Genomic DNA, 12,330 nt, shown 5'->3' with positions numbered 1-12,330 from the left:
CTGTCCACAACAATCTCTTTGGTCCATGTTGAGACTCAAGTTGTTGTGCTTGCACCATTCCATCAGCCACTCTGCCTCCTCTCTGGATGCCGTCTCATCGTTGCTGTTGATGAGGCTAACCACTGTGTATGTCATCAGTGAACTTGATGGCTGGGTTCGAACTGGATCTAGCAGCTCAGTCATCTTCAAAATCTCAATATGACAGTCATTTGAAATGGATATCCCAGCCTCATATCCTACAGTAGATAGAAAGGATGGTACCATGCTGTATGGATGCCTATACTAAGATGCAAAAAATATTTAGAAGTTACGATGAAACAGTCAAAGTCAAGATCGTTTATTGTCATATGCAAGTACATGTAGACATAGATGCAATGGAAAACTTACTTGCACCAGCATCACAGGTACATTACATCATATAAGCAGGGTTTACTAGAAAAGCATAAATTATACACAACTTTTTTTTACAAGAACGAACACAATTAGAATAACAAACTCTATTTTAGTGAAAATTGATCATTATGTTACTAAACTAAAGTCATCAGGGTTTTGCTGGTTGGTTCAAGAACTGTCAGCTGGGCGGCCGCCTGTGACAAGAGATTGCTGAGTGGCCATACCATGGAAGTCGTCTTCATATTGGCAATTAATTATTTATTGAGATTTTTTCTGGATTCTGCTAATGGTGTTTCAGCCTGGCAGGTTACCTGGACCACTCTTCAGTGGAGTTTACCTTTTATTGTGAAGAAAACAGCATAATTTTGCCTCAATTCATCTAGAATGGCTTCAGGTGGAGTTTTTATGAGACAGGTCATGCATGAGCAAGAATTTTCCATTTTCCATGCACTTGGCAGCTGCAATATCCTTTCTTTCCATTGTGCTTGAGGTTTCAGTATTTCAAAAGGCTTCCATAACTTTTCTAGATTCCTCATTGTATTTATGAGTTTTGATAGACCATTTAGGATTGTGCTTCGATTGCACAATTTATGTAAGTAAGAAATCTTACAGGGAATCCACCGTGTCAGTATATTGGATGATGGTGCACACAACCCATTGTTCCTGTTAGATAGCACATCATCTGCAATATCTAAATATAAAAAGACCCATTAGTGCCGTAAGTCTGAACTTATAAAAGTCCCTTCATCAGAGCGATTGAAAGATTTTCCTTTTAATGTTTACCGTTAACTGGCAGTTCAAGTCAGAGTTAGGTAGATATGAGGTTATCTTCATTCATAAAAGAGATCCAGTGGTGGATGTCCACATCCAGCACATCATTCTCTGCCACTTCCGCCGTCCTCAATGGGATCCTATCACAAAACACACCTTAACCACCCTCCCCACCTCACCCAACCTCCACTCTCCTGTTTCTTCAGGAATCGCTCCTGCTGTTCACTGGTCCCTCTCCATTAATCCCCTTCCTGTCACTTATCCCTGTATAAGTGTTATGCCTGCCCACTCATCTCCACCCTCTCCTCCATTCAGGGCCCCAAACAGTCTTACCAGGTGAAACAATGCTTAACCTGCAAATTTGTTGGGATTGCCTACTGTATCCAGTGCTCCTCTACATTGGTGAGACCCGACATAGATTCAGGGGACCACTTTGTTCAACAGCTTGGCTCCATCTGCAAAAAGCTGGATTTCCCTGGTGGCCAGCCATTTTAATTCCAATCCCCATTTCCATCATGACACGTTGGTCCATGGCCTCCTCTACTGCCATGATGAGATCACCCTTGGGTTGGAGGAGCAACACCTTACTGTATATTCCATCTGGGTAGTCTCCAACCTGATGACATGAGCATCGATTTCTCTCTTCCAGTAATATTTCCCCCTCCACCTCCCTCTTCTAACATTTCCCACCCTGACTCCCATCTCACCTCTCCTCTCCTCTTCTCCTTACTTAACCATCACCTCCCCTGGGTGCCCCTCCTCTATACCTTCCATCCATGGTCCACTCTCCTCTCCTATCTCGGATTCCTACTTCTCCAGCCTTTGCCTTTTCTACCTATCACCTCATTACATCTTGAATCCACCCCCACCCACTTGACCTCACCTATCTTCTTCTAGCTTGTACTCCTTTCCCTCCCCCTGCCACTTATTCTGACTTCTTTTCCTTTCCTTTCCAGTCCTGATGAAGGGTCACAGCCCAAAACGTTGACTCTTTAGTCATTTCCATAGAAGCTGATTGACCTCCTGAGTTCCTCCAGCATTTTGTGTGTGTTGGCCGTGATGAAATTAACCCAGAATTCAAATCCATTCATGGCCTTGCTTCTTCCAACCCTGCATTCTGTGCAGATCCTGTGTCCTTTTAGTTACATATTTTTGCTTAATCTCCACTCCCTGTGTCCTTGAGCCAATTGTATTAAAGGTCAGAAACTCCCTCTCTGAACATTACCACCAGTCAACCTCAGAATCAGGTTTAATATCATTGGTGTATGTTGTTTTGTGGCAGCAGTACATTACAACACATAATAATAAAAACTATAAATTAAAATGATATATAAAAAAATGAAAATTAAATAAGTAGTGCAAAAATGAAGGAAAATAGTGAGGTAGTATTTATGGGTCCATTCAGAAATCTGATGGCGGAGGGGAAGATGTTTCTAAAACATTGTCTTCAGTCTCCAGTACCACCACTTTGATGGTTGCAATGGGAAGAGGACATGTCCTGGGTGATGGGGATTCTTAATGATGAATGCTGCCTTTTTGAGGTGTGCTGGGTGCTGGGGAAGCTAGTGCCCGTGATGAAGCTGGCTGACTTTACAATTTTCTGCAGCTATTTCTGATCCTGTGCAGTGGCCCCCTCCATACCAAATCATGATGCAACCAGTTAGAATAATCTCCATGATAACTCTGTAGAAATTTGCCAGGTCTCTGGTGACATACCAATTCTCCTCAAACTTTTGATGAAATGTAGCAGCCATCCTTCCCTCTTTGCAATTGCATCAATATGTTGAACCCAGGATGGGTCTTCAGGGATGTTGACACCCAGAAACTTGAAACTGGTCACCCTTTCCACTTAAGAAACTCTCATTTCTTTTTGCAGATGTTTGATAAAATGGAGGTCCTTGGTTACATTTTGGTCATGTCTGCTGAAGTCCTTTGATTTAGGATTGATTTTAGTACAAGTCAGCTGGTGTGAAGAGGCTTGAAATATTCTACTGTGTTAAGTGCACCATATACACTCAGTGGCTACTTTATTAGGTACCCCTGTATCTAATAATGTGGCCATTGAGTGTATGTTCATGGTCTTCTGCTGCTGAACCACTTCAATGTTTCATGTGTTGTGTGTTCAGAGATGCTCTTCTGCACACCACCGTTGTAAGACATGGTTATCTGAGTTAATGGTTATCTATGGTTATCTGAGTTAATGGTTATCCATGGTTATCTGAGTTAATGGTTATCTATGGTTATCTGAGTTAATGGTTATCCATGGTTATCTGAGTTAATGGTTATCTATGGTTATCTGAGTTACTAATGGTTATCTATGGTTATCTGAGTTAATGGTTATCTATGGTTATCTGAGTTACTAATGGTTATCTATGGTTATCTGAGTTAATGGTTATCCATGGTTATCTGAGTTAATGGTTATCTATGGTTATCTGAGTTAATGGTTATCCATGGTTATCTGAGTTAATGGTTATCTATGGTTATCTGAGTTACTAATGGTTATCTATGGTTATCTGAGTTAATGGTTATCCATGGTTATCTGAGTTAATGGTTATCTATGGTTATCTGAGTTACTAATGCCTTCCTTTCAGCTTGCACCAGTTTGGCCGTTCTCCGATCTCTCATTAACAAGGGACAAACTCTAGAGACTATTGTGTGTGAAAAGCCCAGGAGCTTCTGAGATACTCAAACTACCCAATCTGGCACCAATAATCATTCCACAGTCAAGATAACTTAGATCACATTTCTCCCCCATTCTGATGTTTGGTCTGAATAACAACTGAACCTCTTGACCACATCTGCGTGCTTTTATGCATTGAGTTACTGCCACATGATTGACTGATTAGATACTTGCAGTAGCCAGCGGGTGTACTGAGTTTAAATGCATACTGAATTAAATGTGCATATGAAAATATAGAGTACTGAAATGATGTATTGCTATTGTATCTTGCTTTCCTGGATAAATGAATGCTTCACTGTTAAGATAATAACGTTAATCATGATTATCTGTATTGACAGCAAAACTATGAAGTACCAATTGCAATGCAGTCTGTCTTTGATTTGATTGACACATTTACAACAAGGATCACAGAGATGGAGAAACAGAAGAAAGAAGGACTACAATGCAAGAGAGAAGACAGACCAGGGTCACTAGAAAATTTCTTGGCTAGGTATGTACTGTCTTAATGCGATTGCACAATAAAATGAGAATGATTTATTTCAGTGCCCAATTTAAAGCAGTTTTATATTGTGTGGTTATTTATCTCCTGATCCCTGAAGTTGCTGACGCTGTCTTAAACTACATTAGTTGAAATGAACTTGAATTTGAAATTATAACTAAAATTTGCCTTTCGTGGCAAGTAATGGGGGAAAAATTGCAAATATACAGTGAATCTCTCTGTCACTAAACAGCTATTATTTCCATCTATGGAAACAAAACTATGTTTCATACCATCCTGCAGTTTGTATAAAATTACAAAACAGCGATGAAAATGCTAGAACTGGTCCGCAGGTCAAGTGACTTAAAATGTTAATACATTTTCAGTTGTTATTTCAGATTTCCACCACCTGAAGCCTTTTGCTCTCCTTTAAGTTATATTGTGAAGCCATTATTTTCAACAGAAGATCTGAAAGCTGATTTAATTATATTTTCTTTCTGCTGCATCATTCTTTCTGCCATGTTATGGTTCTATGTATTAGATTGTCTATGGGAGACAACATCAGTTCAACAAATGTCATAATATAACTGTGTCAAATTCCCCAAATGCAATGATAGCATTCATTTCAAGAGATCTAGAATACAAGAGCAGGGATGTGATGCTGAGGCTTTATATGGCACTGGTGAGGACTTCACCTTGAGAATTGTGAAGTTTTGGGCTCCTTATCTAAGAAAGGATGTGCTGTCATTGGAGATTCACAGGGATGATTCCAGGAATGAAAGAGTCATCAAATGAGGAACATTTGAATGACTCTGGGAATGTACTCACTGGAATGTAGAAGGATGGGGGGGGGGGGGGATCTCATCGAAACCTTTTCAATGTTGAAAAGCCTAGACGGAGTCAATGTGGAAATGATGTTTCCCATGTTTCTAGATCAAGAGGGCACAGCCTTAGGATAGAGGGGTGTCCATTCAAAACAGAGATGTTGAGAAATTTCTTTAGCGAGATGGTAGTGAATTTATGGAAATTTTTACCTGTGGAGGCCAGGTGTTGGGTGTATTTAAGGCGGAGATTGATAGGCTCTTGATTGGCCACGACATCAAAAGTTACGGGGAGAAGGCCGGGGAGTGGGACCGAGGAGGGAAAAAAGGATCAGCCATGATGGAATGGCGGAGCAGACTCAATGGGCCAAATGGCCTAGTTCTGCTCCTATGTGTCATGGTCTTATATTTGCCCCTTCAGTTATCTGTGGCTAGCTGATTAGTTTCATAATGGTTATGTTGTAGATTAGGTAAAGGCAGCAGCATATTGTTCCAGATATGTTGATCACTATGGCTTAACACTGGATCTTTGTTGAAGAAAGTCATGGCATAGTTGGACGGGCATTGTGGACCTATGATATGTCAACTAAATGGTCTTCCTGCATGAGCCCAGAAAGAAAGGACACACAGGGAAAGATGGAGAAAAGCATCCAGCAATGGTTACTTACTCTTTACATGCCACCAAAATGTGTGCACTTTTCAAGAGTGAATCCTATGAAAGAAAATAAAATAATCTCAACACTGTCTTAAATAGGCCACCTCTAATTTTTAATTTTTAAAACAGTAGCCCTCTCATTCTAGGTTCTTCCCCAAGAGCTAACATCCATAACTCTTCACCAGTCAAGACCCTTAAAAATCTGATGTGTTTCAACTAACTTTCCTCTCATTTTCATTTAATTCCAGCAGATAGTCACCATAACTGATTACTCAGAAGAATTTAGAAAATAATAAAGAAAGAAATTTATTTCACATCAGAAACAGAATCAGGTTTATTAACACTGGCATGTGTCATGAAATTTGTTAACTTAGCAGCAGCAGTTCAATGCAATACATAATATAGAAGAAATGAATAAATAAATTTACAGTGTATGTATATTGAATAGATTAAAAATTGTGCAAAAACAGAAATAATATTAAAAAAGTGAGATAGTGTTCACAGGTTCAATGTCCATTTGGGAATCGGATGGCAGAGGGGAAGAAGCTGTTCCTGAATCGCTGAGTGTGTGCCTTCAGGCTTCTGTACCTCCTACCTGATGATAACAATGAGAAAATTGAATGCCCTGGGAGCTGGGGGTTCTTAATAATTGATGGTGCCTTTCTGAGACACCGCTCTTTGAAGATGTCCTAGGTAATTTGTAGGCTAGTACCCAAGATGGAGGCATCTAAATTTACGACCCTCTGCTGCAGCTCATTTTGGTCCTGTGCAGTAGACACCCCCGGCCCTCCATACCAAACAGTAATGTAGCCTGTCAGAATGCTCTCCACAGTACATCTGTAGAAGTTTTTGAGTGTTTTTGTTGGCATGTCTTCAAACTCTTAATGAAGTATAGTCGCTTTCTTGCCTTCTTTATAACTGCATCGATATGTTGGGACCAGGTTAGGTCCTCAGAGATCTTGACACCCAGGAACTTGAAACTGATCACTCTCTCCACTTCTGATTCCCCTATGAGGATTGGTATGTCTTCTTTTGTCTTCCTGAAGTCCGCAATTAGCTCTTTCATCCTACTGATGTTGTGACACCACTCCACTAGTTGGTATATCCAGAACATTCCTTAGCTCTAGAACATAGTATGACATTGTCCTACTTTCCACACCAACCTTCCAGTGGCCTGTGGGTCAAATATGTTTCAAAATGAAGACTTGATTCCAGCAGCCTGTAGAGAATTTAGTCTCATGTACCTAGTACAGATATGGACTTGAATTACAGATGTGAAAGTTAGAGACCAAACTCGCCTAAATGCCTAATTTATTAATGAGTAAAAACCAAATTACTGTACCAAACATCAGTTGGGTATAAACTGAACATAAACCTAGATGATTAAAACTTAAATTTTATTTGATTGAAATCCTCAGACACAAAATGTCCTTTTAATCCTTACACGGGCATAAGGGAGACTAAAACCTGAAGGCATGGGTTGTAGGTGATGGGGGAAATACTTAAAGGGTATCTGAAGAGCAAGTTTTCACACAGTTAACAGGTGTATGGAAAAAACTGCCAGAGAATGTGGTAGAAGCAGGTACAGTCATCTCCATACTGTACAATTTTATGAATCAGATCAATTGTGAAAACAAAAACAGATTGGCTTAGGTTCTCCTATCTTAATAGCTTTCAAATATTGTAAGATTTTTGATATATAAACTTGTCTTTCCGTCTGATATTCTATAAGCATCTTCTGATTCTAAGAAAGTAAAATGTGTGCAGGTGCTTCTTAAGTAATTGACTATTTTAAATTAGGAAGCACTTGTGTGGAAAACACAAGTTTTTCTGCCTTTTTGTGTTGATGACACAAGATACTGAGTTACCTTGGGGCCTCTGCACACCATCTGCCTATGGAGCTAAGAATAAAGAAATGACTGTTTTCATGGGCTTTTTTCTCTCTTAGGTTCCGTTGGAGGAGACGTTTATTCATTATTTCTACTCCGAATGATGAAGAATGGGCTTATCAACATCAGCTTTATGCCTTAAATTCACAAGCTTGCAACCTGGGTAAAATTCAGCTTTCTGATTGATCAATCTGTAATATCCTTATATCAGCTGGAGGAATAACATTTATGATGTATTGCTGTCAACGTTCTAAGTGTTTTTCTGCTTACCCATGATACGTTTTAGATAGAATGAAAGATAACAATTGCAGTCACTCTTATTGTAACCAACCCAAATAATCCAAAATATAACGTGTAAGAATAATCTAACTGTTTAATTCCCAAACCAGTATTCAGTAGGAGGTCATTTGTCAATTGTTGTGCAGTTTATTCTACAGAAGATTCTGCTTAACTAGAATTCAAACAAGTCTGGTGAGCAGCACCTACAAGTTGTTCAGTGAATGTTTTTGATTGTTTGTTCCCTCTGAAAAACTAATAGCAGTACCCCTGTACCCCTTCAACTGGCCGCACTATTGTAGGAAATAATAAACCCTATCTAATCAGTTCAGAAATTTACATAAAAGATCTCTGCAAAACGTACACATAGCTATGGTGCTTATTGCACAATACTGAATTTGGCAAGGTGGAGAGGAGAGTGAGTTTGTCAATCTGCCAGGAGCAAAGGGAATGGCAGGGGTGGAGAACTGTGGGAGGGGTGTGGGACAGGTGGCACAGAAGGAGTGCTGGGGTGGGATGGGTGCAGACCCAGCAAGGTCATTTGATTCCAAACAATTGGTTTATTGATCATTACAGAATGTCTCTCTGGTGCCTCCCACTCCCTCCCCTCCCCCTTCCCGCTTTGCCAACCATGATTCCCACCCCCCCCCCCCCCCACCCCGCTCCCTTCCCACTCTCAGTCCACTATAGAGACCCATATCAGGATCAGGTTTATCATCACTCAACTGTCATGAAATTTGTTGTTTTTTTTTGCAGCAGCAGTAAAATGCAAAATTACTACAGTACTGTGCAAAAGCCTTATTCACCTAGCTACATATACAGTACGTGCATAAGACTATTACACAGTACTGTACAGGCAAACTGGTCTAGGCACAATTGAAATGGCACATCACCCTCAGCTCACCTCACCATTCATTTTCTCACCCTATCAATATAGGATTTATTTGTATAATATATTTTATCTAACTTTATATTTTTACATAAAGTATATCATAGTAATAGACTTTCGACCCACTTTTGCCTCTTCCCATCCTTCCATAAATTCTCTCAGAATAACCTTCTGTTTGTTTTGCCCTTACACATCCGAACTATCCATATCAACTACTGATGTGCACAAGTGCTACATTTTAATAATTGCTTTGGTAAAGAAATCTCTTACAAAACTCTGCTGTGCCACGTACAATTTGACCTCAGGTTTTGTTCTATCCACTATGGAAGAACCTTTTGTTAGTCTATTCTTCGTTCATGATAATAGGAAGCCCGTACTTTAGTGATGTAGATGCCTTTCCAGCAACACCCTGTAATTTTGGTTTTTCACTTCAGCATCGCCTTTCTTCACTCCTCTCAGCCTGATGTAACATTACAGCTTTTTAACATAACATCTTTGCTTTTCAATTCTGGCCCTGTTAAAATACATCCAAGTTCTTCGATTTCCACCACACCTCTGCACTAGTTCTATGATCTATGGACTCGCTTTCAGAGACTCTTTACAACTTGTTTTCTGAGTACAGTCGGCCCTCCTTATCCACAGGTTCCGCATGTGCAGATTCAACCAACCGCGGATCAGGAAAACCCGGAAGTTCTCTCTCCAGCACTCAGTGTTTGAGCATGTACAGACTATTTTTTCTTGTCATTTTTCCCTAAACAATACAGTATAACAACTAGTTACATAGTATTTACACTGTATTAGGTATTATAAGTAATCTAGAGATGATTTAAAAGTACAGGCAGTTCCCCGGGTTATGAACGAGTTCCGTTCCTGAGTTTGTCTTTAAATCGGATTTGGTCAGGGAGAGTGAGGAGGTGATAGAGGGGAGTTACAGACAGGTGGTCACTCTGGGGCCACGGGGGGACAGAGAAATGGGTCACAGTCAGGAGAGGGAAGGGGAAGAGTCAGGTACTAGAGAGTACCCCTGTGGCTGTACCCCTTGACAATAAGTACTCCTGTTTGAGTACTGTTGGGGGGGACGGCCTACATGGGGGAAGCGACAGTGGCCGTGCCTCTGGCACAGAAGGGTAGGGAAAGGAAGAGGAAGGCAGTAGTGATAGGGGACACTACAGTCAGGGGTTCAGACAGGCAATTCTGTGGACGCAGGAAAGAAATTCGGATGGTAGTTTGCCTCCCAGGTGCCAGGGTCCGGGATGTTTCTGATCGCGTCCAAGATATCCTGCGGTGAGAGGGAGAACAGCCAGAGGTCGTGGCACATATTTTGACATAGATAGGAAAAGGGAAGAGGTCCTGAAAGAAGACTACAGGGAGTTAGGAAGGAAGTTGAAAAGCAGGACCTCAAAGGTAGTAATCTCGGGATTACTGCCTGTGCTACGCGACAGTGAGAATAGGAATAGAATGAGGTGGAGGATAAATGTGTGGCTGAGGGATTGGAGCAGGGGGCTGGGATTCAGATTTCTGGATCATTGGGACCTCTTTTCGGGCGGGTGTGACCTGTACAAAAATGACGGGTTGCACTTGAATCCCAGGGGGACCAATATCCTGGCGGGCAAGTTTGATAGAGCTGTTGGGGAGGATTTAAACTAGTTTGGCAGGGGAGTGGGAATCAGAATGTGAGTGCAAGGATTAAAGTAGAAGGACAAGGGCATGATGCTAAGAGTTCTGAGTTGATGAGGAAGGACAGGCAGGGGACAGAACATAATAGTAGCCAGTTAAAAGGGTTGAAATGTGTCTATTTCAATGCTAGGAGTATTAGGAACAAGGAGGATGAACTTAGAGCATGGACTAGTACATGGAACTACGATGTTGTGGCCGTTACTGAAACTTGGTGGAGGAAGGGCAGGATTGGATGATGCAGGTCCCCGGGTTCAGGTGTTTTAGAAGGAACAAGATGGGAGTTAGAAAAGGGGGGGAGTGGCATTGCTGGTCAGGGATAGTATCACGGCTATAGAAAGGGAGGATGCTGCAGAAGGAGTGTCCATGGAGTCAGTCTGGGTGGAAGTCAGAAATAGGAAGGGATCAATCACTGTGCTGGGAGTAGTCTCTAGGCCCCCAAATACCCCTCGGGACACCGAGGAGCAGATAAGCAGGCAGATTTTAGAATGGAGCAGGAAATACAGGGTAGTAGTTATGGGTGATTTCAACTTCCCTCATATTGACTGGCACCTCCTGAGTGCAAGGGGGTTGGATGGGGCTGAATTTGTCAGGTGTGTTCAAGAAGGATTCCTGACACAGTATGTGGACTGGCCGACAAGAGGAGAGGCTATACTGGATCTAGTGGTGAGAGTGACCACAACTCCCTTAGTTTCAGCATAGCTATGGAAAGGGATGAAATTAGACAAAATGGTAAAGTGCTTAACTGGGGAAAGGCTAACTTTGAAAGGATGAGGCAGGAACTAGCGAGAGTAAATTGGAAACATGTTCAAAGGGGAAAGCACAGAAGTAATGTGGGAGAAGTTTAGGGACCACTTGAGCTGGGCTCTGGATAGGTTTGTCCCACTGAGGCAAGGAAAAAATGGTAGGAAAAGGGAACCATGGCTGACGAAACATGTGAGGCAACTCGTCAAGAGGAAAAAGGAAGCATATGTTAGATATAAGAAGCAAGAAGCAGGAGGGGCCAATGAGAAATATAGGGTAGCCAGGAAGGAGCTAAGGAAATGACTTAGGAGAGCTCGAAGGGGGCATGAGAAGGCCTTGGCATGTAGGATTAAGGAGAACCCCAAGGCGTTCTATGTGTACGTAAAGAATAGGAGGATGACGAGAACGAAGGTGGGACCGCTAAAGGATAAAGAGGGCAACATGTGCCTGGAGGCAGAGGAGGTTGGGGAGGTCCAGGTCCAGGTACAGAGAAAGGTTGAACAAGTTAGGTCTCTATTCATTGGAGCGTAGAAGGTTGAGGGGGGATTTGATCGAGGTATTTAAAATTTTGAGAGGGATAGATAGAGTTGACGTGAATAGGCTGTTTCCATTGAGAGTAGGGGAGATTCAAAAGAGAGGACATGATTTGAGGGTTAGGGGGCAAAAGTTTAAGGGAAACACGAGGGGGTATTTCTTTACTCAGAGAGTGATAGCTGTGTGGAATGAGCTTCCTGTAGAAGTAGTAGAGGCCAGTTCAGTTGTGTCATTTAAGGTAAAATTGGATAGGTATATGGACAGGAAAGGAGTGGAGGGTTATGGGCTGAGTGCGGGTAGGTGGGACTAGGTGAGATTAAGAGTTCGGCACGGACTAGGAGGGCCGGAATGGCCTGTTTCCGTGCTGTGATTGTTATATGGTTATATATGGTTAAATGAATACTTTGCTTTAGTATTCACAAATGAAAAGGATCTTGATCAGAATGAGGTCAAAATTGAGCGGGCCTGTGTGCTGGACAATGTGGAGATTAAGGAAGAAGAAGTGCTGGATCTTCTTAAAAACATT

General features: G+C 41.6%; 1 protein-coding gene across 1 annotated transcript in view; it reads left to right on the top strand.

The window, feature by feature from the left end:
* The window catches only part of ccdc80 (coiled-coil domain containing 80), a 43,388-nt gene that overhangs the window by 18,092 nt on the left and 12,966 nt on the right, over positions 1-12,330 (top strand). Inside the window, exons 4-5 of the mRNA XM_073045505.1 lie at positions 4,183-4,334; positions 7,747-7,850. Coding sequence (XP_072901606.1) covers positions 4,183-4,334; positions 7,747-7,850 — 256 coding nt within the window. The remainder of the gene's footprint in view (positions 1-4,182; positions 4,335-7,746; positions 7,851-12,330) is intronic.

This window comes from Hemitrygon akajei, chromosome 5 (genome assembly GCF_048418815.1).
Source record: "Hemitrygon akajei chromosome 5, sHemAka1.3, whole genome shotgun sequence".
NCBI lineage: Eukaryota > Metazoa > Chordata > Chondrichthyes > Myliobatiformes > Dasyatidae > Hemitrygon > Hemitrygon akajei.
Note: the sequence above shows the minus strand (reverse complement) of the source record. Positions and strands in the feature narration are given on the sequence as shown.